The sequence below is a fragment of the Numida meleagris genome, chromosome 1 (genome assembly GCF_002078875.1).
Source record: "Numida meleagris isolate 19003 breed g44 Domestic line chromosome 1, NumMel1.0, whole genome shotgun sequence".
Taxonomy (NCBI): domain Eukaryota; kingdom Metazoa; phylum Chordata; class Aves; order Galliformes; family Numididae; genus Numida; species Numida meleagris.
In genome coordinates this window covers 192,134,705-192,161,233 of record NC_034409.1, presented here as the reverse complement: position 1 = coordinate 192,161,233, position 26,529 = coordinate 192,134,705, and the positions used below count along the sequence as shown (strand labels likewise).

The 26,529-nt window shown below is 64.5% G+C and overlaps 4 protein-coding genes across 6 annotated transcripts in view; 2 read left to right on the top strand and 2 right to left on the bottom strand.

Annotated features, from left to right (window-relative positions):
• Positions 1-622, bottom strand: part of LOC110404571 (leucine-rich repeat-containing protein 51-like) — a 4,443-nt gene extending 3,821 nt beyond the window's left edge. The window contains exon 1 of the mRNA XM_021409019.1: positions 572-622. Within this exon, the coding sequence (XP_021264694.1) occupies positions 572-622 (51 nt within the window). The remainder of the gene's footprint in view (positions 1-571) is intronic.
• NUMA1 (nuclear mitotic apparatus protein 1) overlaps positions 1-13,427 on the top strand; it is a 14,906-nt gene extending 1,479 nt beyond the window's left edge. Inside the window, exons 2-26 of the mRNA XM_021383561.1 lie at positions 1,020-1,092; positions 1,420-1,508; positions 2,459-2,538; positions 2,713-2,795; positions 2,987-3,067; positions 3,160-3,244; positions 3,407-3,530; positions 3,711-3,868; positions 4,246-4,363; positions 4,977-5,094; positions 5,369-5,509; positions 5,595-5,717; positions 6,116-9,499; positions 9,953-9,994; positions 10,402-10,470; positions 10,555-10,665; positions 10,753-10,971; positions 11,055-11,212; positions 11,292-11,538; positions 11,619-11,889; positions 11,979-12,115; positions 12,228-12,443; positions 12,722-12,823; positions 12,910-13,077; positions 13,178-13,427. Coding sequence (XP_021239236.1) covers positions 1,051-1,092; positions 1,420-1,508; positions 2,459-2,538; positions 2,713-2,795; positions 2,987-3,067; positions 3,160-3,244; positions 3,407-3,530; positions 3,711-3,868; positions 4,246-4,363; positions 4,977-5,094; positions 5,369-5,509; positions 5,595-5,717; positions 6,116-9,499; positions 9,953-9,994; positions 10,402-10,470; positions 10,555-10,665; positions 10,753-10,971; positions 11,055-11,212; positions 11,292-11,538; positions 11,619-11,889; positions 11,979-12,115; positions 12,228-12,443; positions 12,722-12,823; positions 12,910-13,077; positions 13,178-13,213 — 6,402 coding nt within the window. The 5' untranslated portion in view covers positions 1,020-1,050 and the 3' untranslated portion in view covers positions 13,214-13,427. The remainder of the gene's footprint in view (positions 1-1,019; positions 1,093-1,419; positions 1,509-2,458; positions 2,539-2,712; positions 2,796-2,986; positions 3,068-3,159; positions 3,245-3,406; positions 3,531-3,710; positions 3,869-4,245; positions 4,364-4,976; positions 5,095-5,368; positions 5,510-5,594; positions 5,718-6,115; positions 9,500-9,952; positions 9,995-10,401; positions 10,471-10,554; positions 10,666-10,752; positions 10,972-11,054; positions 11,213-11,291; positions 11,539-11,618; positions 11,890-11,978; positions 12,116-12,227; positions 12,444-12,721; positions 12,824-12,909; positions 13,078-13,177) is intronic.
• Positions 13,644-16,961, bottom strand: XRCC1 (X-ray repair cross complementing 1). Of its 2 annotated transcripts, none has more exons than XM_021383577.1 (10): positions 16,823-16,961; positions 16,139-16,215; positions 15,891-16,029; positions 15,542-15,697; positions 15,300-15,445; positions 15,132-15,211; positions 14,738-14,943; positions 14,472-14,541; positions 14,179-14,312; positions 13,644-14,086 (listed from the first exon to the last, which is right to left on the bottom strand). In XM_021383577.1, exons 2-10 carry the CDS (start codon positions 16,181-16,183, stop codon positions 13,914-13,916), a joined length of 1,149 nt encoding a protein of 382 aa, XP_021239252.1. In that variant the 5' UTR covers positions 16,184-16,215; positions 16,823-16,961; the 3' UTR covers positions 13,644-13,913. The 2 variants fall into 2 exon arrangements, with proteins under 2 accessions (XP_021239252.1, XP_021239244.1); XM_021383569.1 differs by lacking the exon at positions 16,823-16,961 and adding an exon at positions 16,698-16,801.
• On the top strand, positions 17,051-26,109 carry RNF121 (ring finger protein 121). 2 transcript variants are annotated; one of them, XM_021383592.1, is made up of 9 exons: positions 17,051-17,187; positions 20,087-20,124; positions 20,753-20,894; positions 21,152-21,306; positions 21,595-21,702; positions 22,169-22,289; positions 23,371-23,504; positions 24,491-24,592; positions 25,076-26,109. In XM_021383592.1, exons 3-9 carry the CDS (start codon positions 20,769-20,771, stop codon positions 25,194-25,196), a joined length of 867 nt encoding a protein of 288 aa, XP_021239267.1. In that variant the 5' UTR covers positions 17,051-17,187; positions 20,087-20,124; positions 20,753-20,768; the 3' UTR covers positions 25,197-26,109. The 2 variants fall into 2 exon arrangements, with proteins under 2 accessions (XP_021239267.1, XP_021239261.1); XM_021383586.1 differs by lacking the exon at positions 17,051-17,187 and adding an exon at positions 17,200-17,310.

Sequence of the window (26,529 nt, the reverse complement as noted above, 5' to 3'; positions counted from 1 at the left end):
GGGGCCGGGGGGGCCTTCCCGGCCGGGTGACCTCTGCCACCGTGGGGACAGAGGGGACCCCCGTGGCAGCGCTGCGTCCTGAGGAGCAGTGCTGGGGGCAGAGCTGAGGGACGGGGACGTGGTTTGTGCCGCGCTGTTTCCCTCCGCGGCCGAGCCCTGCGTGTTCTGGGTGGGGGGGGCGGATGCTGGGCCCCCCCCGATAGCGGTGGGGACGCTGCTGCTGCCGCCCGGAGATAGCGGAGGGCTGGGGACGGGCACCGCGGTGACAGAGTTTGTGTCACCTCCAGAGCTGCGGGATGGGGGGTGGGGGGATGGGGAGGTGGCTCCTGCAGGAGGGACGTGGGGGGCAGGAGGGGGACAGCACCCCATGGCGGAGAGCCTCGGTGGCACGCTGGCGGTGACAGCGCTGTCACCAGCCCCTCCCAGCGTGAGCACTGCGCTGCGCCAGATGTGTCCCGGTCACATGAGGCCCAAACACAACCTCTCGTGGGCCCCCGTGTGTCCTAGAAGCTCCTGGGGGGGGGCTCCCTGCTCCCGGCTCTGAAAGGAGGAAGGGATGGAGACCTCGTGCCGCACCCCAACGCTCGGTGCCGGGGTGCCCCGTGCCGTCCCCGCTGCGCATCGCGAGGTGCCCGGGCACTGCCACGCTTGGCAACGTGCCCCCCAGCTCCCCCCGGCCCCACGTTCCCAGGGAATGTAGGTCACCCGACTACAATCGCCGCTCTGTGCCCTGTGCTGACGGCCGGGCCGCCGTCCCCTGGCGACGTGGGGCTGGAAGTGTCGTGCTGTGGGGATGGGGGATGCTGTGACCCGCGGGGGACCGAGCCCGGAGCTGGCTCTTCCCGCGGCTCCGTGCGCTCTGCCGGGCTTCTCCCTCCTAAAAACGAAGATGTTGGCTGCTCCCCTCGGTAACACCGGGCTGCCGGGGGGGGCAGAGGGGACGCATCCTGCTTCGTCGCGTGCAAGCAAAATCGCCACGTTGGGTTTGTTAATTGCTTTTAATTTGTTGGCGTTTCCAGGTCCGGGTGTTACCCTGGCAGCCTTGCAGCGATGCCGCTCCACAGCACCAGAGCCGCCGCGCTCCTCGCTTGGGTAACACACCGTGATGGTGCAGGGAGGAGGGGGCTGCAGGGATCCCGGGGGGCTCGGGATGTGGGGCTGGGGACGAGAAGCGCCGTGGGGCACGGGGTGTCTGTAGGAGGCTGGTTCGTGCTCAGCCACCTGGGAAAGCACCGGGAGCCGCTGCAAAGCCCTCGGGGCGCAGCAGGTTTGGGAATCCTGGAGCTGGGCCCCGCGCTCCTGCATGGGATGCAGGTTGTGCCGCGTGACGCCGTGCGGTGTGGGTGCACCCCACCCCCCCCTCGTCACCCCCCAGGGTGCTGCTTCCTGAGCTCCACCCCCTCCCCGTCCCGTTTCCAGGTGAACAGCACCAAGGTGTGCGCGGAGCCGCTCGGCGATCTGTCCCAGCTGCAGGACTGCCGCGTTTTCGTCCAGATCATCAATAAAATGTGAGTGCTGGGGGCTGGGGGCTGTGATTACCCCCCCCCACCCCCTGCAGCGGGAGCTGCTCTCCCTCCCCAAACACTGCTGAGCGCTTCTCCTGAGCTGTGTCCTTGGAGGGGGGGCCCATAAAGCAGCATAAGGAGCGCCCCACAGAGTGGGCACAGACCCCTCCCCGCTGACCCATGGCAGCACGGGGGTTGCTTTTGGGATGGGGCGGGGCAGAATGCCGATCTGGGGAGCTGCATCCATCCCTTGCAAGCATGAGGGCGATTAAACCTTGTGTGTAATTAGTGCCCTGGTGAGGCTGTACTCCCGCCGCCGGTCCCAAGGAGCTCAGTCCTTGCTATAATTATCTGCGGCGCGGTGTAACAAGAGCTGCTCGGAGCAGGGCGGGGAGGAAGGAGCCACGCACCGGGATATATTTAGTCAGAGCTGCTTCACCTCTCCGGCTGCGCTCTGGCTGGGATTAGCCGGGATCAGGGCACCGTGCGCTCACCCCACAAGCCAAGCCCTGCACCAAATCCCCCCGCGTGCGGTGCTCTGAGGGGGAGCACGGGCACGGAGCGCGGCTGGCGGGCACGTGGTCTGCGTTGGCTGCGCTGAGCAGAAGCGTTGGACGAGAGCCACGGCAGCCAGCTGCGGTTCCTTCCTTCAACCCAGCAGCTTTGCTCCTCTCTGTGATTTGCCCTGGTCAAAAACGAGCCCCGGAGCAGAACGCGCAGCGTGGTGTGCTGATCTCAGAGCCGGGGGCGGGGTGGTGGTGGGGGGGAAATGGAAGCCCCGAACTCCCCTGGTTTTATTGGGGTTGCCAGCAGCAGGGATTGCTCGCTTTTGCTGCCAGGTGGCTCGGGGAAAACCCCGGCTTGCAGGGAGCCAAAGAGCCGCCTCCGGGCTGTGAAAGCCGCCTTTGTTCCTCCTCTCGCACGGCGCTCACGCTGCCCGCGCTCTCTTGCAGCCACAGGACCGAGGAGGGGGAATCTGTCCTGGAGCAGCCCCTGGCGGAGCGAGCAGCTTTCATCCGTGGCTTCCTGCAGAGTAAGAGCCCAGCACGGTGATGGGCCCGGTCCCGTGCTGCAGCCTGGCCCCTTCCCTGTGATGCCCCTGGGTGCCCAGGGCGGGCTGCGTCCCAGCAGCACACTCCATCTCCTCCTTCCCCTCCTCCTGCTCTTCCTTGCTCATACGTTGGGAAATCTTTTGCAATTTTTGCAGAGCTGTGCAAGCACAAATCGGCCACGGAGAACCTGGTGTCGGCACAGAAGCTCCTGGAGGGAGAAGAGCTGGAGTTGGCCAAGGTACCTCTGTGCCCCACGGGTCTTGTGGCCCGTTGCATGTCCCCTCTGCCATGAGGAAGTGTGGGGTCCCCTGGAGGGACCGCGGTGTCCCCGGGGGCTGATGGTGGCTCTAAGATGGTGGCTGCTCCTCGAGGAGCATTGGCACGGGCCTGGTGCCACCTGGCTCCCCCTGACGCACTGCATGCTTCCAGGTAGCCGTGCTGCTCCTGTACCACAGCTCCATGAGCAGCAAGAGCCCCCGGGACTGGAACGAGTTCGATTACCAGATCCAGGTAATGCCCCGGGGTTCCAGGGTCCGGTGAGCACCCGCACCTCCATCCCAGGGCTCACCTGGAGCCCCGCCCCCGCGGCTCCTGTCCCGCAGGTCGAGCTGGCCGCCATCCTCAAGTTCGTGCTGGACCACGAGGAGAGCCTGGGTGAGAACCTGGAGGCGTTCCTGCAGCGCAGAGGTGAGCGCGGTGCTGGGTCGAGCCTGGTGCCGGCTGTCAGCAGTTCCCAAAGGCTGGGGGAGCTGCCAGGTGGGACGTGCAGGGAGGAAGGAGGAGGGGACTGTCCCGATTCCTCCCTCCTGGTACCAAACCAAAGCCTGAACCGTGCTCCTTGCCTCCCAGCACCGCAGCCCTCACCCGGCACATCCAGCAGCAGCTCCGAGGAGCGCTCGCCGGGGCTCTCCCACCCGCAGGTGCGCTTTCTGGAGCTGCAGAAGATCGCCTCCTCCTCCTCCAGCATGAACAAGTACGTCCTTGGCCTCTGGCATGTTTCTGGGGGGGGACCTGGAGGTGTCACCAGGGGTGTCCTTCGCCAGCAGCAAGCGTGGGCACTTCCCAGAGCAGCTGGCGGTCCCCTCCTGTCCCAGGGTGGGTTGCAGAGGGCTGGGCTCTGTGGCTCTGATGCTAAGTGGTGTTCCTCCTGCAGCATGCTCCCTGGAGCACCAGCCTCGCCCGTGGGGGACGTCCTGCAGACCCCCCAGTTCCAGCTGCGGCGGCTGAAGAAGCAGCTGGCTATCGAGAGGGAGAACCGGGACGAGCTGGAGATGGAGCTGGCAGAGAACCGCAAACTCATCACCGAGAAGGGTCGGTGCCTGGCGGGGTGTCCTGGGCGCAGGGGGGGTCTCCAGGGCTGGGACCTGTGGGTTTGGGACTTTCTGTGATGGTTTTGACCCCACTAGGACTGTGCTCAGGTCTTGCTGAAGCCCAAATGAGAACAGCTTGCAGCTTTAGAGCAAGGACTTTGGGGTTGGCTCTGCCTTGCTCCAGTTCCTCCTTCCTTTTTTTGCTCCTTTAATAAATCATGGGCAACCAGAGCTGCCTGAGTGGTACCAGTGCTGCCCAGCCTGGCTCCTCATGCCCTAGCTTTCCCCTGGGCAGAGGGACAGGCGTGCCACACCGTGCTTGGGGGCTCAGCCTGGCAGCATGGGGTGGTGACGTGCCCTACTCTCCATGCTCCACAGAGGCACAGATCACCATGATGCAGCACCGCATCGACCGCTTGGCTCTGCTCAACGAGAAGCAAGCTGCAGACCAGCTGGAGCCCAAGGAGATGGAGGAGCTGAGAGAGAGGAACGAGAGGTAACGCCCACGGATTTCTGCGTCCCTGAAAGCTTTCGGGGTGATATTGGGTGCTGTTTCCTGAAGGTTTCCGTTGCTGGAGCCCAGCCGTTGGATTTGGTGCAGGGATTTTCAGCGCAGCCACCGAGCTCACGATGGGCTGCAGCTGAGTGAGCCCAGAAGCTGATTTTGGCCTAAAACTGTAAATTGTGGGAGCGGGTCTTTGAGCTCCCATCCCTTCACTGATTGTTTGGATCAGATCTGAGCTGGGCTGGGATTGTCACTGCCGTGCTGCGTCATACTCTCTGCCCCGTCCCGTTTCCAGTGCTGTGTGTACCTGGGAAGGACACCTGGCTCCAGCCTGGGAGCTGGGATTTGTTTCACTGATTTATTTTACGTGCCAGAGGTTCTAACTGGAGTCCTGCAGCTCTGGTTCAGAGCGGTCAGGGCCACCCAGAGCTCAAACACCAACTGCCCCAGCCCTGCTCTGCCTCATGGCCTTTCAGGACCCCACTTAGGGCCGAGCTTTTGGTTCTTCCTCAGTGCCATGCAGAGATGCCTGCATACCCTGGTGTCCCCAGCAGTGCCCTCTCCTCCCTTGCTCTTGCTGAGGTGTGCCACTGCTCTCCCACAGCCTGCTGGTGCGCTTGCACGAGGCCCTGAAGCAGTGCCAGGATCTGAAGACTGAGAAGGGCCAGATGGAACGCAAGATCAACCAGCTCTCCGAGGAGAACGGGGACCTCTCCTTCAAGGTACAGGGCTACAGGGCTGCACTCTCCTGTTTTGCATCTTGCTGACAGTGCTGCTTGCAAACAGCCCTCGGAGCAAGGGCAGCATCAGCCTTAAAAACAAAGGCTGCATTGGCCGTGGGCACAAGCTGCATTTTGGTTTTGCCCTTTGTGGTCTGGAAACGTCGCTGGCGTTCAGCACCTTGGATGTGGTGTGGCTGATGAAGCCCTGTGAGCACCCGGATTTGGGATGGCCCCAAGTTTCTGTGCTGAGCTGACTGCTCTGCTTCCCTCACAGCTGCGGGAGATCGCCAGCCACCTGGTGCAGCTGCAGGATGCCCTGAATGAGCTCTCCGAGGAGCACAACGCTGCGCTGACGCAGTCCCAAGCAAAGCAGGCGCAGCTGGAGGGCGAGCTGCGGGCTGTGCTGCAGGAGAAGGTGAGGGGCTGGGGAGGGGGGTCCCCTGAGAGCAGCGGGTATCCCCTGCCTCCTTCCCTGCTCCATCCCTTGTCTGTGTCTGCAGAAATGCCTGGAAGAGAAGGTCGAGATCCTCCAGGGGAAGATTTCCTTGCTGGAGGACCAGCTGGCCAAGCTGGGGGACTGCAGTGCGCAGGAGAAAGGAGAGGTCATGGGCGACGTCCTGAAGGTACGGACAGGTTTTTTGTGATGAGAGCTAGCTCAGAACTCTTCCCAGCCACAGCAATGCCCAGCAGCCCACCCCGCTGTGCCCCAGTGTGCAGCGGCGAGGGGTCGGAGCTGGGTGCTCCCTACAGGGTGCGTGCTGTGGGGCTGAGCACCCCATCTGCATGGTGTTTGGGACCGCAGCTCCCTGCCAGCTGCCCCAGCAGGGATGGGGCTGCTTCTGCACGGCGGAGGAAGGGGTTTGCTCTCAGAAATGCCTGAAGTGAAGGCAGGGCTCGGCTTGTTGGGGGTGCGCAATGGGCTCGGTGGCCATAAAGTTCTCGTGAAATTGTTGTGTGCTGCTCGAGTGACGTCTGGGGATGTTTTTGTTATGTTTTTCCTCCTTCCTTTTCCCTCCGCCAGCTGGAAGAGCTCAAGCAGGAGGTGTCCAGCCTCACCGCCAAAGGCATCGAGCTCCAGGCCTCCGTCCTGCGGCTGGAGGAGGAGAAGAGCCAGCGGGATGCAGCCCTGCAGGCGGAGCGCAGCCGCTTCGAGGTGGAGAAGCTCCAGCTCGGCACCCACATCTCCAACCTGCAGAGCTCCGTCTCCGAGCTGCGCCTGGCCAAGGAGAAGCTGGAGCAGGAGCTGCGGGCGCAAGAGGCGCGCCTGACGGCCCAGGTGGACGTGCTGACAGCGGAGGTGGGCAAGCTGGGCCAATTCTTGGAGCAGCGGGAGCAGGAGGCGACCGAGCTGCAGCTGCAGGCACAGCAGGAGCGGGAGCAGGCGGAGGAGCTGAGGCGCCGGGACGTGGCCTCGCAGGAGGCTGTCAGCGAGCTGAGCCAGCGCGTGGAGCAGCTGGGAGCCAGCCTGAAGCGCAGCGAGGAGAAGCTGGCGCAGGTCACGCAGGAGATGGAGGGGAAAACCAGGCAGCTCGGGGCTGAGTGCGAGAAAGCTGCCCAGGAGAGAGATGCAGCCCTGCAGCAGCTGCAGCACTTGCAGCAAGCCAAGGAAGCGCAGCTGGCGGCCCTGAGCAGCTCATCCGTGGAAATGCAGCGGGAGAAGGCTGAGCTGAATCGGAAGGTCCAAGAGCTGCAAGCCCGCGTCCTTGAGCTCAGCGAACAGTACCAGCAGAGCTCGGCCCAAGCGGGGAGCGCCGAGACGCTGCGAGCCCAGCTGCGGGAGCTGGAGGGCAAGCTGAAGGAGAGCCAGCAGAAGCTGGCCGACAGGGAGAAGGTGGCCAAGGAGAACACGCGCCTGCAGGAGCGGCTGCTCTTCCTGGAGGAGTCGGTGCGCAACACCGAGGGCATCCTGGAGGACGAGAAGAGGAGGGCGGCCGAGAGCCTGGAGGGGAACCTGGCCAGGATCGCGGAGCTGGAGGCGGAGAAGCAGCAGCTGGCGCAGCGCAGCGAGCGGGCCCTGCAGGAGCGCGGCGAGGAGCTGGGCAGGAGGCGGGCGCTGGAGGCACAGCTGCAGCAGGTGGCAGAGGAGCGCCGGGAGGAGACGGCGGCCCTGCAGCGGCAGCTGGCCGAGGCGGCCAAGGGGGAGGAAGGAGAGCGCGGCAGGCTGGAGAAGAGGCTGCAGGAGCTGAGCCGGGAGCACGGGCAGGCCTGCCAGCGGCTGCAGGCCGAGCAGGAGAGGGCGGCGGAGCTGGAGGCCCGCGTGGCACGCATGGCGAGCGAGCAGCAGGAGCAGCTGGCCGCCCTCCAGGCCCAGCTGGCCAGCGCTAAGGAGAAGGAAGGCAAGGAGCAGGAGAAGCTGGCGAGCGCCGAGCGCGTGGCGAAGTTGGAGGTGGAGGTGCGGAAGGCGAAGGAAGCGGTCGAGGCCATCTCCAAGGAGCTGTCAGAGGAGAGGCTGAAATCCAAGGAGCTGGAAGCCGTGGTCACGCAGGGGGCTGGCGAGGCGGCCCGGCTGAGCGCGGCGCTGGAGGAGGCGGCACGGGAGCACGGGCGGGAGCTGGCGCGGCGCGAGGAGGAGGCGAGGAGCCTGAAGAAGGAGCTGGAGGACGCCAGGGCAGATTGCGCCGCCGAGAGAGCGCGGAAGGCGGAGCTGGAGGTGCAGCTGCAGAACTCCATCAATGAGCAGCGGGTGGAGCGCTCGGCGCACCAGCAGGAGCTGGCGCGGTCCCTGGAGCTGATCGAGGAGAAGGAGGGCGAGCTGGACGAGCTGCGGCTGAAGAACGTCTCGCGGGGCGAGGAGCTGAGGGACCTGCAGAAGACGGTCAGCAAGCTGAAAGGGGAGCTCGCCTCGGTGGAAGCGGTGAAGGAGAGGGCGTCCAAGATGGACAGCGAGCTGCAGGGCTTCCTGGAAGCCGCCCGGAGCCGGGACGCCGAGATGGGCAGCATCAAGGCGGTGTACGCCAAGGAAGCGTCCCTCAAAAACCTGGAGGAGAAGATCCGCCACCGAGAGCAGGAGTCTGGCTCCAGCCAGGACCTCTACCAGGAGAAGCTGAAGGAGGCCCAGATGCTGAGCGTGGAAGTGGAGAGGCTGGAACAGAAGTGCCGGGAGCAGCAGGACACCATCGCCGGGCTGGAGAAAGCCGTGGCTGAAGGGCGGGCCGCCGCGTCCCAGCAGCAGCAGGCGGAGCTGGAGGCGTCGCGGAGGGAAGCGGCGCAGCACCGGGAGGCGGCGGCGGAGCTGCAGAGGCTGCTGGAGGCCTCGCGCTCAGCCCAGGCCCTGCAGGACGGCGCCGTGGAGAGCCTGAGGAAGGAGCTGCAGGACAGGAGCAAGGAGCTGGCCCAGAGCAAAACGGCCGTGGCCGCCGCCGAGAAGGAGCTGGCGTCCCTGCGCGCTGCGGCGCAGGAGAAAGGCCACCTGGAGGAGGGCTGGAAGGAGCAGCTGTCGCAGTGCATCCAGGAGCTGGAGAGGAAGAACAGCCTGCTGGGCAGCCTGGAGCACGAGGTGTCCATCCTGCACCGGCAGCTCACCGAGAAGGAGGGCGAGAGCAAGGAGCTGAAGCGCCTGATCGTGGCCGAGTCAGAGAAGAGCAAGAAGCTGGAGGAACGGCTGCGGGTGCTGCAGACCGAGATGGCCACGGCGGCGTCGCGGGCGGCCGAGCGCTGCTCGCTGATGAAGGTGGAGGTGCAGCGGTGCCAGGAGGAGATGGAGAAGCAGCGGATGACCATCGAGGCGCTGAAGAGGGACCGCCACTGCCAGAGCGAGCGCGAGGAGGAGCTGCGGCAGGAGGTGAAGGTCTGCCAGGACAAGTTCTTCCAGAAGGAGCAGCTCCTCTCCTCCCTGCAGCAGGAGCTGGGCAGCGCCCAGGCGTTGGCCGGGGAGGTGGTGCCGCTCAAGCACCTGTGCCAGCAGCTGCAAGCCGAGCGCGCCTCGCTGGAGAGCAAGCACCGCGAGGACCTGGAGCAGAGGGCGAAGGCCACCAACGCGTTGCAAGCGGAGCTGGCCCGGGCCAGGCTGGAGGCGGCCGAGCTGCCGGCCCTGCGCGACAGAGCGGCCGAGCAGGAGCGCGCGTTGCAGCGGCTGCAGAAGGAGGCGGCGAGCTCCGGAGAGCGGCTGGCGGCCCTGCAAGCGGCCAACAGCCGGCTGGCCGAGGAGAACCGCGCGCTGGGCGAGAGCGCGAGCCACGGGCAGCAGCGCCTGGACGCCGAGCTGGGGCAGGCGAGGGAAAAGCACGCGCGGGAGCTGGAGCGCGTGAGGCTGGAGGCGGAGAAAGCGGTGTCCGACAGCAGGCAGGAGGCTGAGGAGGCGGCCAGGAAGCTGGAGGCGATGAGCAATAAGTACGAGAACGCCAAGGTGAAGGTGCTGGAGGAGAGGCAGAAGTTCCAGGAGGAGAGGCAGAAGCTGGTGGCGCAGGTAGGGGCTGGCGGAGCTCCCCAGCACGGCGTGGGTTTTGGGGCAGAGCGCTGGGGACGGGGCTGTGATTGGGAGGGCGCGTGGGCTCCGTGTCACTCGCTTCTGCTGGGTCTGCCCGGGGCTGTGGTGGTTTCCAGCTGAGTTGGTTGCCCATGAGCTTCCCAAAAGCCCTAGGAGCTGGGGCCCTGCTCCCACCCCATCCCCGTTCCTAAGCCGGGGGATGTCTTACAGCCCAGGTTCACCAACCCCAGGTGTCTTTGCTCCCACCCCATCCCCGTTCCTAAGCCGGGGGGTTATCTTGGGGCCCACATCCATTAAGGCACAGGGGAAGCCCAGGTTTCTTTGCAGCCCTACAAATCCTCCTGGACCCCTCGGGGTGGGAGCCGGGGGGGAGGTTCCAAACCTGCAGCAGCGCGTGCCCTGTGTTCACCCCTTCCTTTTTGCTCGCTGCAGGTGGAGCAGCTAGAGGTATTTCAGAAAGAACAAGCGAAGCAGGTAACGCACGCTGAGCGTCGGCTGCTTAAACGGTGACGGCGCGCGGCCCCGGCTCCACGGGGAGGAGGAACGGGGACGTGCCCACCCACCCACCCACCCACCCACCCTCGCAGATTGGGCTGGAGGTGTTGGTTGGGTTGTGGGACCCTGGGGCTCTGCAGGATGCGGGAGGCACCCTCGTAACCTGGGGAGCTGACGGCCCCTGGGGCAGCGCACTGAACCGTGGCGCGGCAAAACCGTGCGGGGCTGAGCTTCCTCCCGCTGCTCGATCCCACTGCGGACGGTTGGCGCCGGAGACGGCTGCTTCGGCCACGGGTGTGCGAGGGGATGGCCCGGGGAGGGCAGGAGGTGGGGGGGGTTCCCTTCGCTGCCTGCTGCTCTCGGGTGACCAACCTGTGCCCCGCCAGGCGGAGGAGCTGAACAAGAAGCTGGCGCAGCACGAGAAGGCCATGAAGAGCCAGCAGCAGAGGGTGAAGGTAGGTGGATGGGGGTGCTCAGCAGCCGGAGCAGCTCTGCTATGGAGCTTTGGGGGGGGTTCTGACCCAGTCCCTTCCGCGCAGGTGCTGGAAGGAGAGCTGCAGAGCGAGGCCACGCGCCAGCAGGAGCGGGTGGCGGAGCTGCAGGAGCAGCTGGCGCAGAAGGAGCAGGCGGCCGAGCACTACAAAGCCCAGGTGCGCTGCCGCGGGCCGTCACCATCCCTGCGCCCCGCGGGGAACCTCGACGGGCTGCTGATGTTCCTTCCTCCTGCTTCATCCCAGATGGAAAAGGCGAAAACCCACTACGACGCGAAGAAGCAGCAGAACCAGGACCTGGCGGAGAAGCTGAAGGCCATGGAGAGGGTGCAGAAGGAGAACGCGGAGCTGAGGACGGAGTCGGAGCGCTTGGCCAAGGAGCTGCAGCAGAGCGTGCTGCAGGCCAAGGAGGCCGAGCTGAGCAGCAGGGAGCTGAGCGGGCAGGTGCGCAGCCTGGAGGCGCAGGTAGGCACGGCGCAGCGCTCCGCTTTCCATCCTTCCTCTTCCTGGCTGCGGGAGTTGGTTCACCTCTCCCTGCCTCCCCGCAGCTGGAATTCGCCAACCAGCAGCTGCGGGAGCTCGGCAAGTTCCCGGCGCCCACGGCCGCGCTGAAAGAACCGGACAGCTTCCGCCAAAACCCCTCCGACCTCAGCGCCGACAGCCTGGACCTCAGCCTGGACGAGGGGCAGCCGCTCAATTCCACCAGGTACCGCGTGGCCCCGCGTCGCCCCCGGCCCCGCTTCGCCCCCAGCCCCACGCTTCAGCCCTTGCTCCCCGTCCTGCAGGAAAGCCGCCCGCTCGCACTCGGACGGCTCGGCCGTGCCGGAGGGCGCGGAACCCCGCGCATCGCAGCGGCTGCCACGGAAAGTGGAATCCTTGGAGAGCCTGTACTTCACGCCCATCGCCAGCCACGCGCAGCCCAAGCTGGAGAGCAGCGCCGGTTCCCTGGGTGACGTCTCGCTGGAGTCGGGCTGCAGGACGCGCTCGGCGCGCCGCCGCACCACGCAGATCATCAACATCACCATGACCAAGGTGAGGCGGGCAACCGGGACGCTGGGTTTGGGGGGGTGCCCGCAGCACCTCCTCACCCTTTCCCCTTCTCCCTTTGCCAGAAAGAGACGGCGACAGAGGAGCCGGGCGGCGCGGACACGTCCTTCAGCAGCATCCTCTCCGAGCAGCCTCAGAAAGCCGCCCCGGCGCGGTCCCGGCTGCGCTCGGCGCGCTCCTTGGCCAGCTTCTCCTCGCAGGATTCCCTGGCCAAGCTGGACACCTCCTCCCCGCGGGAGCCACCGGGTCACGCCGCGCTGCTCAGCCTCCCCGGCTACCGGCCGGCCACACGCAGCGCGCTGCGACGCTCGCAGGCGGGCAGCAGCTCCAGCTTGGGTGAGCGGGGCCGGGGGGTAGGGGGGGAAGCTCCGTCCCGGGCTAAACGCGGGGCCGCCCCTCCCCAGCTCTCACCGCTTCGCCTTCAGGCCGCAGCAGCATCTACCTGGGGACTTGCCAGGACGAACCGGAGCAGCTGGACGATTGGAACCGCATCGCCGAGCTGCAGCAGCGCAACCGCGCCTGCCCGCCCCACCTGAAGACCTGCTACCCCCTGGAGAGCCGGGTAAGGGCGGCGGCGGAGGGGGCACGCGGCCACCCCATTCCCACCGCTCCCGGGGGGGGCTGGCGGTGTGCACGCAGCCCCTGAACGCTCGGGCTCCCCCCCTGGTTTGCAGCCCTCCGACTCGCTGGGCACCATCACGGACGAGGAGATGAAGACGGGCGACCCGACGGAGACGCTGAGGCGCGCCAGCATGCAGCCCTCGCAGATCGCCGAGGGCACGGCCGCCCGGCGCGGCACGCTGGGAGCTGGGTGGGCCGGCGGCATCACCACCCGGCAGCAGCGCAAACGGCTCTCGGACGAATCCCACCAGGGCCCCGACACCCCCGAGGTGAGCACAGAGCCCCCCCCAAGATGAGCACAGACCCCCCCAAGATGAGCACAGACCCCCAGGATGAGCACAGACCCCCCCAAGATGAGCACAGAGCCCCCAAGATGAGCACAGACCCCCAGGATGAGCACAGAGCCCCTCGGCGTCCCGTGCCAAAGGTCGGGGTGCGATGCGCCGGGTGCTGGTGGGATGGGACCTGGGGGTGATTCTGGGCCTGAGACCCCCCCGAGTCCTTCTGATTCTCCCTGCCCCTGTCTCCTTCTCTTTGTCTCTCCCAGTCCAAGAAGCCGGTCAGCTGCTTCCCACGCCCCCAGACCCCCCGGGAGCGGCGCAGCTCCCACCTCAGCCGGCGGAGCGAGCAGCAGGCACCCAGCAAACAGGTGAGCAGCTCGGGAAGGGGGGGGGGTTGGATGCAGAGCTCCCTGTCCCAGGCCGAGCTCCTCACCGTCCTTCCTCTTCCTCCCAGCCCGAGAGGCGCCAGTCCATGGCCTTCAGCATCCTCAACACCCCCAAGAAGCTGGGGAACAGCCTGCTGCGCCGGGCTGCCAACAGGAAAAGCACCCCCAAGAACTCCCCCCGCGGCACCGCGCGCCGCTCGCCCCGCATCGCCTCCTCCAAGTCCCCCAAGGGCAAGGTGAGGAAGGTGGGGTGGGGGCTGGGGGGCATTTCCTGACCCCCTCTCTCCCATGTTGGGGGGGGGGAACCGCTCCTCACCCCCCTGCTCTCTCTTGCAGGCCGGCCGCAGAGCGCTGAAGGACACCAAGTTCTGAGGTTGCCCAGCCCCGTCTCCTCACCTCTCCCTGCACTCCCCAACACCAAAGGGACACGGGACCGCCAAGGGGCACGTGGGGCTGGGGGCAGAGGGGAAGGGGGTGGTGACATCAGTCCCCGAGGGACCCTGGCTCCCTGCTGCCCTCCCGGAGGGGAGAGAGGAGACCTTTTTAAAGTGTTTCTACTTGTAAATAAATTGTATTTTTCTCCTGCTCTTGGACTCCCGTTTCTACCAGCAGGAGCATCGGCTCCAGCACAGGATCCAGTGCAAAATCTTCCCCCCTCCCCGTGCCCACCCCATCCACGCCAGGCAGCGCTGCACCCACTGCCATTCTCTTTCCTCTCCTTTGTTTTATTCCTCTCCAGCAGCATCTCCCCGCTCCGGGAGCTGCTAAAACTCCTCCCACAGGACCACTGGCAGCCCCACATCGTCCCCTACCCCCAGTGCGGCCTCACTGGGAGGGAGGTGACCGCTCCACCTCCAGTCGGATGCTCACCGTTACCGGTCCAGTTCGCTCCGCTCGCTGCTGCGCACCACGGACCAGGAGCAATGCGTGGCTTCTTCCCTCAGCCCCTCGTGCCCCACTGCCTCCTCACACCGAGCAGGGCGGACTGAAGGAGCACCAAAGCATGCCCACTCCCTGCCCCATAGCGCAGTGGGGCCGAGTCTCTGCAGATCAACGCTGGGGGGAGGGTCCCTCACTCCCCGCAGGTGCTGCAGTGCAGCTCCACCTCTGCAACGCTGAAGCAGAGCCCGCAGATGGGGCACGGCACCCGGCTGCTGCCAGAGGAAAGCAGCTCCACCTCGGAGTCGGAGTCTTCCTCGCCGCAGCGGGAGGCGTGCGCGGGGAGCAGCGCCGTGCTGAAGGAACCTGCGGGGGATGGGGAGGGTGGGAGGGGGTTGTGCCAGAGCGTGGGGCTGAGCCCCCACCGCTGCTCCACGCCCACCTCTCCCAGCACCCACCTGAGCAGATAGGGCACAGGGCCATCTCCCCTCCGCTGCTCTCCCCTCCGCTGCTCTCCCCTCCGTTTGTGTTGTGGCCCTGCGTTCCGGCTCTCCCTCCTGCCCCAGGATTCCCGGAGAGAGGCGGCGGGGACCTGGGTGGAGGGTTTGTGGGGTGAGGATGCACAAGGAAGCAGGAGAGGGAGCTGCTGGCTCCCAAACGCACGGGGCACGGGGAAGGGTGCAGCTCTGAAAGAGCAGGAGAATCAGCGGAGTGAGGGCAGGGGAAGCAGAGTGACACAGAGATCTGTTACCTGCCCACAGCGCTGTGAGCTCTCTGCCTGCGGGCGCGCTTGGGGGCTGCTGGCACCTCCAGTGCTGGCCCTGCAGGTGAGCAAGAAGAGATCCACCCCGTCACCGTTCTCTCAAGGCACGTCCCACCCTGCCTAGCTTGAACCCTCACCACCAAGAGAGCCAGCACCCCGGGATCTCTCCGGATCGCTCCAGAACCACGCATCCCATCGCCTGAGCTCTCAGTGGGACGCCAGGGGGAAGGCAGAGCGCTGAGGCCCTCGCTCACCCCGTGCTGCGGGCTGTCCCTGATCTGTGTTGCTCCCCGGGATGCTGGCACTGACTCGGGGTGGGGGTCTCCTGGCTCGGCTCTGCGCTGCTGACAGCACCATGCGCGCCGGGCGGCTGAGGCACGCTGGGCTCCAGGCGTGGGACGCAGCGCCGGGCTCCAGCTGCTGCAGGCTGCTCTTCAGCTGCTCCTCCTCCTGCGAGCTCCTGGGGGCAGACAGCTGTCGGCCCCACTGCCCCGTGCTCCCCAGGGCCGGGGACACCTCCCATGCAGGGAGGGGCACGGGCGCAGAGAGCTCAGAGCTGGCCCAGATCCCTGCAAATGCTTACTTAGCAGAGCAGAGCAAACCCCCAGCCTCACCCCACACACCAACCCCAGTCCCAGGGTTACTCACGGGTGCTTTTCTGCAGAGGAAATCCGCCAAAAGGAGGCAGGGCTGGAGCGCTGGGGGCTGCCCACGGGCTCAGAGTCCTCCTGCAGGATGGGGCAACATCCCGACCTCCGCTCCACGCTCCCCGCTGCTGTGGGGCTGGAGAAGGAGCCCCGTCCCCACGTCACCTACCGTTGCCGGGGGGCACAGCTCCGGGTCCAGCGGCGTGCGCACGCGGATGAAGCAGAGCCCGAACTGCCCGCGGTGGCGGAAGGGTTGGCTGCACGTGAGCCGCAGGCGATCCCACTTCTGTCCCGCCGCCAACGCCAGGAAATCCGCTGCGGGGTTGTTGGGGGGGAGGGGGGTGGGGGACAGGGCTATGGGGCAGCCCCACACAACCTCTCCGTCCGGCTTCTTGGAGGGTTCGCCTTTACCTTCTTTAAACATGCGGACGCCACAGCGGTTGCGGTCCAGCTTGGAGTCGGCCGGCGTCATCAGCGCGACGCTGGGCACCAGGGTGAGGTAGGGGCGGTCGAGCGGCCACGAGGAGCGACCCACTTCGATCTGCAGGAAGGCGCAGCCCCAGTTCCCTGAATGAAGGCCCAAGGAATCAAATTCAGGGCACGAGGAGCACCCACTGCTCCTCCCGGGGCTCGGAGCACATCCCCTGCGCAATCCCTACCCGCCACGAGCACCAATCCTTCGCTGCAGCCCCTACAAAGGGCACAAGAGGAGAACGCTCGTCCCCACCCCGCAGCCTGAGCCCCCCCTCAATCCTCATACCGACGTCAATGTAGCCGATGGGGATGGCTCTCTCCAGCTGCAGCTCCACCCTCAGCTGCCGGCTGCGTTCCTGGGGGCAGCTGAGCCAGGGTCGGCGGCCGTCGGGGCACAGGAGGTTCTCCACCGGGTAGCGAGGGTCCTGCGGGAGGGGGGCACGGCGCGGTGCTGCTCAGCTCCACGCCCTCGTGCCTGCATCCAGGGAGGGAGAGACGCACATGGAGCTCCCACCCCACCCCGCGGGCACAGACCTGGGAGGAGAAGGACACGACGTGGCTGATCTTCACCGGAGCCATCGGTTCCCGCTGCGTGGGGTCAGCTGGCGGGGCTGGAAGGGAAAAGGTGGCGGTGGGTGGGAGCAGTGCCCCCTCGCACCACAGAGATCCCAGCGCCCCTGCTGCCTCCCAGCCCCGTTCAACGCTCGGTGCGCCCCATTTCCACCCCCCAGCCCCCACACCCGGCCCCACTCAGGCCCCCAGCTGCGCCCCATAGCCCCTCAGCTCCCCACAAACAATCCCCCAACCCCACTCCACCCCAAACGCCCCTCATTTCCACCCACAGCCCCGAGCCCCAGTCGCACCCCACAGTTCCTCAGGCCCACCCCACACACCCCAGTTCCACCCACAGCCCCCAGCCGCGTCCCCAATTCGCACCCCACAACTCCCCTATTCCACCCCCAGCGCCCCACAGCCGTGCCGGCTCTTGGCATCCCGCACCCTGCACGCCCCAGCCCCACACAGAGCCCCACGCTATCCCCCCGCCCCACACACCTCCCCTCCATCCCCAGAACCCCCCCGGGCCGCTCCGTACCGCTCCCACCCGAATCTCCCGCCTAAACTGCACGACTCCTGACCCTTAACCTCTGACCCCGCGACCCACTTCCGGTTCCGGCCCCGCCCCCTCCCAGGCCCTCCCCTCTGACCCCAACGCCCCACCTTCAGGTTCCTGTTTCCGCCCGCTCCAGTTTCCGGTTCCGGTTTCCGCTCAGGTCCGGGCCCTCCCCTCAGGCCCCGCCGCTGTGCACCATGGGATGTGGAGTCCTCCGGCAGAGCCGCGTCACCACCGCGCGGGGCAGGGACCGGCCGCGTGTCCGTTTCCTACGGAGAAACGTGAGGGCTCCGCGGGTGGCGCCGCGCTGACGGCGGGACCGCGCGCCTCTCTCTGGGAGCGGAAATGCGCGACGGTCCCCGACTCTTTGACAGCGCGAAGCGGCGCTTCTGACAGCCGTCCCGCCCCCTCTCGCCGCTGATTGGCCGCCGGCCGAGCGCCGAGCGCTGCGATTGGACGGAAGGGCGGCGAGGTGGGCGGTGATTGGAGGAGCGCGGCGGAAGGAGCTGGCGGCTGGAGGGGGGGGGGGGGCAGCAAGATGGCGGCCGTGCTGGAGGTGGAGGTTGGCGGCCCCGGCGAGCGCGAGGCGGAGGAGGTGGGGGCTCGGAGGGGACTGTGAGGGCCTGGGGGGGTCACGGAGGCGTCATGGGGCCTGTGGTGGCTTGTGGGGTGGGAGGACTGAGGGGCAGGCTGCGGGCCGGGGGCTGTGGGGTGGCCATGGGGGGGTCTCTGGGGGTCCTGGGGTTGCCGTGGGGCCGCGGTCTGGGGCTGCAGAGCTGAAGGAGCCCCCACAGAGCTCTGGGAGGAGGGCAGTGCCCTTCTGTGTGCTTGGTGCCATGGGTGCTGCTGGGGGCACAGCACAGGTAGAGGTGCTCCAGGGAGGAGGGGAGGTGCAGTGGGTTTCCCCAGAAATTGGTGGCTTGAGTGAAGGGTCTCAGGTGCTGGGGGTTGTGTTGGGCTTTGGGCGCTCTCTGTTTGCTGAGCAGATCAGCGGCGGGAGAGGGGAGGGCCTCAGCTTGTGCTGTGGAGGGTCAGGGTGGGTATTTTGGATAACTTCTTCCTAAGAGCGGCCAGGCGTTGTGACAGGCTGCCTAGGGAAGCGGGGGCAGCTCTGTCCCTGGAGGTGCCCATGAGCTGTGTGGATGTGGCACTGAGAGACGTGGTTTAGTGCAAAGGCAGAAGACACTGAGTACTGCTGAGCAGAGCCCGGCCCCATCCTCCTGACTCCTGTCATTTAGATCCTGACCAGCATCACTCAGATCCCCCTCTCATCCTTCTCTCCCCCAGGTGCTCACCCTGTCCCCATCAGGAGTTGCTCCATGCCCCCCATCTCTGCACCCTCACTGAGCTCTCCCCAGCAGTTCCATGCTGCATGGAGCTGGGGAGCCCAGCACTGGGTGCAGTGCTCCAGGTGTGGCCCCCCCAGGGCAGAGTAGAGCAGAGGGGAGGAGCACCTCCCTGCCCTGCTGGCCTTGTGCAGTGCCCACCGAGGAACCATTGGTCTTCTTGGCCACCAGGGCACACTGCTGCCTCATAGTCAACTGCTGGCCGACCAGGACACCGCTGTCCGTCTTGGCCATGGGGACACACTGCTGCTTCATGGTTGGCCAGCAGGGCCCCCAGGTCCTTCTCCACGGAGCTGCTTTCCCTGGTCTGTGGTCCTCAGAAGGGAGATTCCTGTCTTGCCTCTGGTAGAGAGCACCTGGCGCAGTTTTCTGTCGCAACGTGGGCAGAAATTCCCTCCTCTTTGTGCATAAAAGTGCAAAGAACTCTCCTAGCTGCTGCTGTCTCCTGCAGGAGAGGTGTCACGCTGCGCTGGGTGCTCACCTGGTCCTGCAGCCTTGGAACTCTTCGGTGCCACAGAGCAAACAGCTCACGGTGCTGCTGCTGCACTGGTTGCATCCCTTCCCCAGGGGGTGGTGGTTCTCTGAACATCTCAGCAAGGAGCATTGGTTCTGTGGTGACTTGGGGGAAGCTGGGGAATAGCACAGGAGTTTCCTTCAGAGCCCACGGTGCTGTGTGTGAGGAAAGAAGGGGACATTGGTCACGGAGGAGGCAGAGGGCAGAAGAGATGGTTAGCAATGGCTTCTTTTAGTGCGCTGCGCAGCACGGAGCTCCCAGAGCAACACCAGCCCTTTGTCCCAGCACCTTCCTCGAACCCAGTGCCTCCCCCAGCCAAGTACACCCAGCTCTCTGAGCTCCAAACCCCGGGGAATGCTGCCTGCGTCACGCAGAGGAGCGTCGCACCGTTGTGCTCCACATCCAGGATGCGTTACCCAAGCTGTCCCGGCAGCTTCACACGGCACAGGGTCGCGGCGTTGGCCGGGTGCTGGTGTTTTCACTCTGTTTCAAGCACTGAACTGGGTCCTGTGGAGCTTGTCAGGTTGGGTTGGAGCCCTGCTGGGTCGGTTTGGGGTGAGATTTGGCAGGATTAGGGCCGTCAGGAACCCACTGATGCCAGCAAGAGGCTGTGATTTCGTAGAACCTCTGGCTTGCAGGGAGTTAGAGTATCCCAAATTGGAAGGAGCCCGTGAAGATCATCAAGTCCAACTCGAGGATGTTGTTTCCATCTGTTTGCTTCTCAGAGTTCCAGGCAGAGCACTGCTCTTCCAGCAGGCCAGAAAGCTCAGAGGAGAGCTCTGGCATCTCCCAGATCTGCATCCTGCAGCTGCTCAGCACCGCAGCACTTCTCAGCACCCTCAGAGACCGCGTCTCCTGTGGGTGTTGCTCAGGGACAAGGTGCCACTGCAGGCATCTTGCCTTGCACTGCTCCTTTTCCTGCCTGGGGACAATTAGGACAATTAGGGAGCGGAAAGGAAGCGTGGCACCTGAGCCCAGAGCTGTGTGGCACGGCCCTGGGGACACGGCAGGAGCGTGGGGACAAAGGTCGGAGCTGCGCCCTCGCGCACGTGTCTCGCCGTGCTGGAGCGTGATAGCAGAGTCCTTGCTGTGACTTCCCTTGGGTCCCCTTAGGGCTTCTCACGCCCGTCTGAGCGCTGAGAAACGTGTGCAGGGAGGTGACCTGGTGCTGGAGACCGCTTTGGTTATAAAGCAAAGGTTGAAAGCCCTGGGAGCAAGGTGGAAGGCAGAGCCAAGGGTCCCCCCTTTCCAAGTCCCGGGCTTGGAAGTTTCCTCCTCGTATTTCAGAAGCTTCCCTGTGGTCTCTGGGAAGAGCTTTGCCATCTGCTGCTGCCTGCAGGGATCGAGTGTCTGTGAGCAGCCAGACTCCATATGGGAGCTCCTGCAGCCCGCAGCGTTTGCACGGCGCAGCCTCGCTCACGTGTTGGGGGAAATAAAGAAAGCAAAGAAGCCAACCCTTGAGGCTGGCGTTGCTGCTCCAGCTTTGGTGTTGGTTTTTTTTGTCTCCTCAGGTCGACCTTTCGCACCTGTCCCCAGAAGAGAGATGGAGGTGAGTGTGTGCTGGGAGCAGAGCTGTGCTGAGAGCTCAGGGGACGCGTCCGCCTTCCCCACCTGGTGCTTTTTGCCAAAGGGGGGGGAGGAGGCTCTTTAAAAAGGCAGAGCTAACGCTTGTCCTTCAGGATGCTTACTGCTTCTCCCACCTTTCCTCTTGGCTGAGCCAGTTTCAGGCAGATGCTTGCTGAGAAGCCCACTGGGGCTCGTCTGCTCTCATTATCAACTTCTTGAAAATTCCTAAAGAACAGAGAACTGGCCTTGCGCATTGGGTTGGGATTTTTTTTCCTAACCAGAACCATCTTTTCAGCTTTAAGACCCCAGTGCAAGGCTGTTAGGCGTCCTCATTCTGCCCTGGCTCGCCGCCAGGCAGCACTGCATGCAGGAAACCACAGGTGTCAGCAGAGAACCGCTCCGTGGCCGTCACTTGTTGCGGGCTGCACGGTGCTGGGGTTGCCCAGGCTGCAGCTGGGGCGGGCTGGCTGGACGCTGGGCTCCGAGGAGCGACTTGTAGAGCTGCCCTCCTCCCTTTTTGCAGCCATGCCTGCAGTGCAGGCAGCCCTGCCGTGCCCTTAGCCTGCTCTGTGCCCTCCTGCTCTTTATCTGCCTTCTCCCTCGTGCCGCAGGGTGGAACACGCGCTGATGCACGCCAAGCACCGTGGCCACGAGGCCATGCACGCCGAAATGGTCCTCATCCTCATCGCCACGCTGGTGGTGGCACAGCTCCTGCTGGTTCAGTGGAAGCAGAGGCACCCCCGCTCCTACAACGTAAGTGTCAGCCAGGAGCCTTGCCAGGAGCGTGGTTTGATGTAGGGCTTTAATACCAGGCCAAAGAAGGAGCCGATTTCACGTGCTGTGTTAATGGGGATGCAGAAAGGGACCGGGGCTGTGCTTGGAGCAAGGGGATGAACCCCATGGCTTTCTTACCGTGGTGGATGTTTCCAGGCAGTACCTGTCACCCTCTGTGAAATGCAAACCCAACCTGCCTTGAGCCAGCGTAACGTGCCCCTCCTCTGTCCTTGCAGATGGTCACCCTCTTCCAGATGTGGGTAGTGCCTCTGTATTTCACGATAAAGCTGTACTGGTGGAGGTTCCTGGTGGTCTGGGTGCTCTTCTCAGCGGTCACAGCTTTCGTCACCTTCAGGGCCACTCGGAAACCCCTGGTGCAGACGACGCCCAGGTGAGTGCAAGCAGCTCTGGGGAAAGCTCAGCCCCAGGGGGTGAGCGCGACAAGGAGCTTTCAGGTTTCAGTGCCACAAGTCATGGTCTTCAACTTCTGCTATTGGAAGTCTGAGACGGTGGGCTGCCATGGCAGAGGCAGATCTGTAGCCTGAATTAAATTTCCAACCTCTGATGCCGTGGGGAGTTGAAATGCCTAACTTGGAAGAGTGAAACTTCAGGCGCTCGATGCGGTTCCGTTCCTTCAGGGGAAACAAAGTGGTCAGCCTCTCGTTTTGAATTTTTGCAGGCTGGTTTATAAGTGGTTCCTGCTAATATACAAGATGAGCTACGCCACTGGAATCGTGGGGTACATGGCGGTGATGTTTACACTGTTTGGTCTTAATTTATTATTCAGGTGAGTGAATCTCTTGGGTCCGAGTGGCGGGGCAGTGATGTGACAAACCACGGGGAATGAGTCAAAGCCAACTGCTGAATGGGGCAGGAGACCAAAGAGACTTCTGGGGTGTCCTGTCTCCACTGATGGGGTTGTAGTGAGATGCTGATGGCTGAGGCTGCTGGGGAGCCCAGCTTCCAGGTGCTGGCAGCTCCCTCTTGCCCTGTGCCTGTCCAGACTGGGGGCCGCGGTGGGATTTTCTTTGCTCATCCGATAAACCTCCAGCAAGCAGCCAGCCCGGATCTGGTGGTAGCAGAGGGCCCTATCCCAAGCCAGCTTTCATTTCAGAGAGGTTAATTCCTTCCTGAATAATGAGCAGACCTGGCAGCAGCCAGCAGGGACGCGGAAGTGTTAAGTGGGGGCTTATTTGGAGCTGATGTGCCTAACCCTAGCCCTGCAGCAAAGCTCATTATGTCATTTGTTGTAGAATCAAACCAGAAGATGCAATGGACTTTGGCATCTCTCTCCTCTTCTATGGTCTCTACTATGGGGTCCTGGAGCGGGACTTTGCGGAGATGTGTGCGGACTACATGGCCTCCACCATCGGGGTGAGTGAGGTAACAGGGAGCTTGGGGCAGGCTGCTTGCAGCAGGAGCTTTTTCCTCCCCCGGATGGAAAGGTGCATCAGAATTGACCCGAGCCTTTAAAATCTCCGGTGCTGAAGAGTGGTTGTGTTTTTGGGGCCATGTCCTAGGTGCATTAATTCTTTATTTGTAGCCACAAGGGAAAGTTGCACCCGTGGCTCATACCCACTGCAGCTTGTGCAGTGGACCGGGCCTGTGTTCCTGCAGTGGTGGCCTAAAATACAGTACATTGCAAAAAGTGAACTAGAGCCCCTGTGGGGTGGAATCACATTCCTCCTTTGCAGGATTTCTTTAGGGCTCTGAGGACTTTGCATCCTTCTCCTCCTCCTCTCCAGGTTCACTGCTCTGCTCGTTGGAGGTTCTGGCTGCAGGACCCAACTTTCTGTGGAGAAGGACTTGGGGTCCCGGTGGCCAAGAAGGCCAATAATGTCCTGGTTGGCCAGCGGTTGGCCAACACTTGACCATAAGGCAGCAGTGTGTCCTGGTGGCCAAGAAGGCCAATGGAGTCTTGGTTGGCCAACAGTTAGCCAACAGTTGACCATGAGGCAGTGATGTGCTCTGGTGGCCAAGAAGGTCAATGGAGTCTTGGTTGGCCAACAGTTAGCCAACAGTTGACCATGAGGCAGCGATGTGCCCTGGTGGCCAAGAAGGCCAGTAGTGTCCTGGTTGGCCAACGGTTGGCCAACAGTTGACCATGAGGCAGTGATGTGCCCTGGTGGCCAAGAAGGCCAATAGTGTCCTGGTTGGCCAACGGTTGGCCAACAGTTGACCATAAGGCAGCAGTGTGTCCTGGTGGCCAAGAAGGCCAATGGAGTCTTGGTTGGCCAACGGTTGGCCAGCAGTTGACAACAGGCTGACCATGAGGCAGCATTGTGCCCTTCTTGGCCAAGGAGGCCAATGGAACCCAGTGCTGGGCTCCGCAGCTCTAAGCAGACAGGGAACTGCTGTAGTTCTCCCCCAGATGGATCCGTAAGAAGGTTTTTCAGCCCCAGAAGCTCAGGCTCTGCCCCAGCCCTCCCTAACGCTCCGCTCCGTCGTTGCTCAGTTCTACAGCGCCTCGGGGATGCCCACCAAGCACCTCTCCGACAGCGTCTGCGCCGTCTGCGGCCAGCAGATCTTCGTGGACGTCAACGAGGAGGGGATCATCGAGAACACGTACCGCCTCTCCTGCAACCACGTGTATCCTTCTCCTCCTCGGCCTTGCGCTGCGCCGCGGACGAGCCCCGCAGCTTTCCCTGCCCGCCATTAAAAAAAAACGCGGCATCCCGGGCTGCTTGCTCTGCTGATTTTTGCAAATGGTGCTCGGCCGTGCGCTGGCCGATCTGGCACAGAAATGGACAAACGTCTCCGCCCCGTGTGGAATTTCCAGCACCTGCAGCTGCGCTTTCAGTTCCGAAAGTGGAAGCGGCGGCGGCGGCGGCGGCTTCGTTCAGCTCCGCTGATGAATTGGGGTTTTTTTTTTGTTTTGTTTTGTTTTGTTTGTTTTTCTTCCTGCTCTGACTCAGGGGTGGGGACGGGAATGTGCTGTCCCACTGTCTGCAGCCAGGTGCTTTCCCGGCTGCTCCCTGAGCAAAGCTCGGCGCCTCGGAGCGCTGCAGGGTGGCAGAAGCGGGGGGAGGGAACCCCCTCACCCAGCTGCCCCGTGGGTGAGGAGCCAGCCTTGCCTTTCCCCACAGCCAGACCACATGGTTCTGGTTACGTCCGCGTCACACGTTCCTGTGACTCCTCGGGTTTTTGTTTGGGTGTGGGCAAATCCCTCCGCTGCTCCGACAGCGCCCGGCAGCGGGGTCATAAGAGAATCATCGACGGAACCGGTGAGCTGTTGCAGCTGGGGCGTGTGATGCACGCATGATGCGCAGAGGTGCTGTCAGGCCGTGCAGACCTTCCCACCCCCTCCCCAGGGGTTGCCCACGCCCCGCTGCCGGCTCCTGCCCTCCCCATGCTGCTCCCCAGGGTCTTCCTTCGGTCTCAACCCCTTCCTCTGTGCCTGGAAGGCGCCGGGCCTTCAAAGAAAGGGTTTTGCAACGCCGCCATCCTCACCCAGCACTGGCGCTTCCCGTGTCCTGCGTGCGGGGCCGGTTCCTCCCAGTTTGACACAGCCCCATTTCCTCATGCTCGGTCATCCCCTACCCCCAGGAGATTCCCCTTAACGCGTCGCTCTCCAGCTTCCACGAGTTCTGCATCCGCGGGTGGTGCATCGTCGGGAAGAAGCAGACGTGTCCGTACTGCAAAGAGAAGGTGGATCTCAAGAGGATGTTCAGCAACCCGTATCCTTCGCCCCGTGCGGGAGCAGCCCCCGGTCCTAGAGCCACAGGAGCCAAAAAAAGCACGGAACCGTCGAGTCCTAGAGTGGGGCGGGTTGGAAGGGGCTGGAACAATCGTCCGGTTGCGGGCAGGCGTGACCACGGAGCGCGTCAGTCTCACATAGCACTGAGTTCAGGATGTCAGGCTGCACGGCTGAGCGGCTCCACGTGCAAAATAGAATGACAGAGTGGTTTGGGTGGGAAGGGACCTTGAAAATCACCCGGTCCCAGCCCCCTGCTGCAGGCAGGGACACCTCCCTCCAGCCCAGGTTGATCACAGCCCCATCCAGCCTGGCCTTGAGTGCTTCCATGGTGGGGAGGGGAACAGATCCGCGTGGCATAGCCGGGCATTTTTCCCACCTGCCTAGCCAGCAGATGGCGAGAGCTGAGCTGAAACCCCCCCAACTTCAAGCGAACTTGGTGCTTCCTTCACTCGCAGCCACTCAGCTGGGAGCGGCCGCACGTCATGTACGGGCAGCTGCTGGACTGGCTGCGCTACCTGGTGGCCTGGCAGCCCGTCATCATCGGCCTGGTGCAGGGCATCAACTACATCCTGGGCTTGGAGTAAGGGCGGGCGAGCGGGCAGCCCGGGCATCCCCGCCGCGGACACAGCACAGCACAGCGCCGGCCGCGTCCGTCCGTCCGTCCCGTCCGTCCGTCCCCACGTTGGGGCTCGGCCCCCCCCCCCCCCCCCCCCTCCCGGGGAAGCTTGGGAAGCGGCGGCGAGGACTCGACCTCTTCCTCCCCGCCACGGACCGGTTTTTTCTTTTTAAAAAAGCGATTTCTTTTCAAACGAAGAGGTCGTCGAAACGCGAACTGCGAACTTGCTGTCGTCGGCCGAGAGACGGATCGGCCCCGGCCCTGGGCTCCGGGATGGATCTCCCAGTCCTGCAGCTGAAGGAAGGGAAGAAGCCGGGGGGGGGGGGGATCGGGCTTTGCTTGGTCGGACTGAGGCTCGCCCCCGGGCTCGTCTGTTCTGCGCTTGGAAAAGGCCGAGCCCGGCACGCCAGGACGCACGGCTGCCCCAAAACGGACCAGACCCCGTCAGCTCGGGCTCAGGGAGAGGACGGAGCCGAGCCGGAGCCCGACGGCTTTTTTTTTTTTTTGTACGTCGTCTTTTCTACGCGGCCCCGCGCTGTCCTTGGGGGGGGGCTTCACCCTGTACCCCCGCTCTATGGCAACGGAAGGAGAAAGACGGAGCCGCGGGGCCGGGCAGCGGCTGCTCCGCTTCCCCACGGGGCTCGTGGTCGGTGACGTGGCACGGCGGTGACAGCGACCCACGGGGCTGCGTCCTGCGGGGGCCGTCGCCCACCCTGGCCCCGTCGGGGCGAGGAGCGGCTCCGCTGGTGCCGCGCGTAACGCCGACCCGGAGCGACGTCGCGGTGCCGGCCTCGGGGCGGCGGAGGGCCGCGGTGCCCGTCGGCGAGCTGCCGGTGCCCAGCTGGGAACGGTGAACGAGAAATAAAATGCCACCAAACGCAGCCGGCGTCCGGGGGATTTGCTCCGTTCATTAACGCCGGCGCCGCGGCCGAGGGATGGAGGAGGAGGAGGAGGAGGAGGAGGAGGAGCGGGGGTTCCCCTCGCTGTCATCCCCCAGCTGGGATCCGCGCTGTCCCGACCGCGGGGACGTCCCCGGCTCCTCTCGGTTTACGGGAAAAGGAGAAGGAAGAGCAGCGCCGTGACTCACCGCTGCCGGCCCATAAAACGGCGCCGTCCCGGGCGCTGCCGCACGATGGCTCCGTGTCCCCGCCCCGACGGTACGGGCACGGCGCTCCGGGTACGGGGGTGGGGGGTGATGGGGGTTCGGGGGCCGCCGCCCGGCGCTCAGCCCCGTCTGTGCCCGCAGTGCCCCCCGGCCGCCTGCTGCTGCCCTTGCTCTGCTGCGCCTTCGTCTCCTGCAG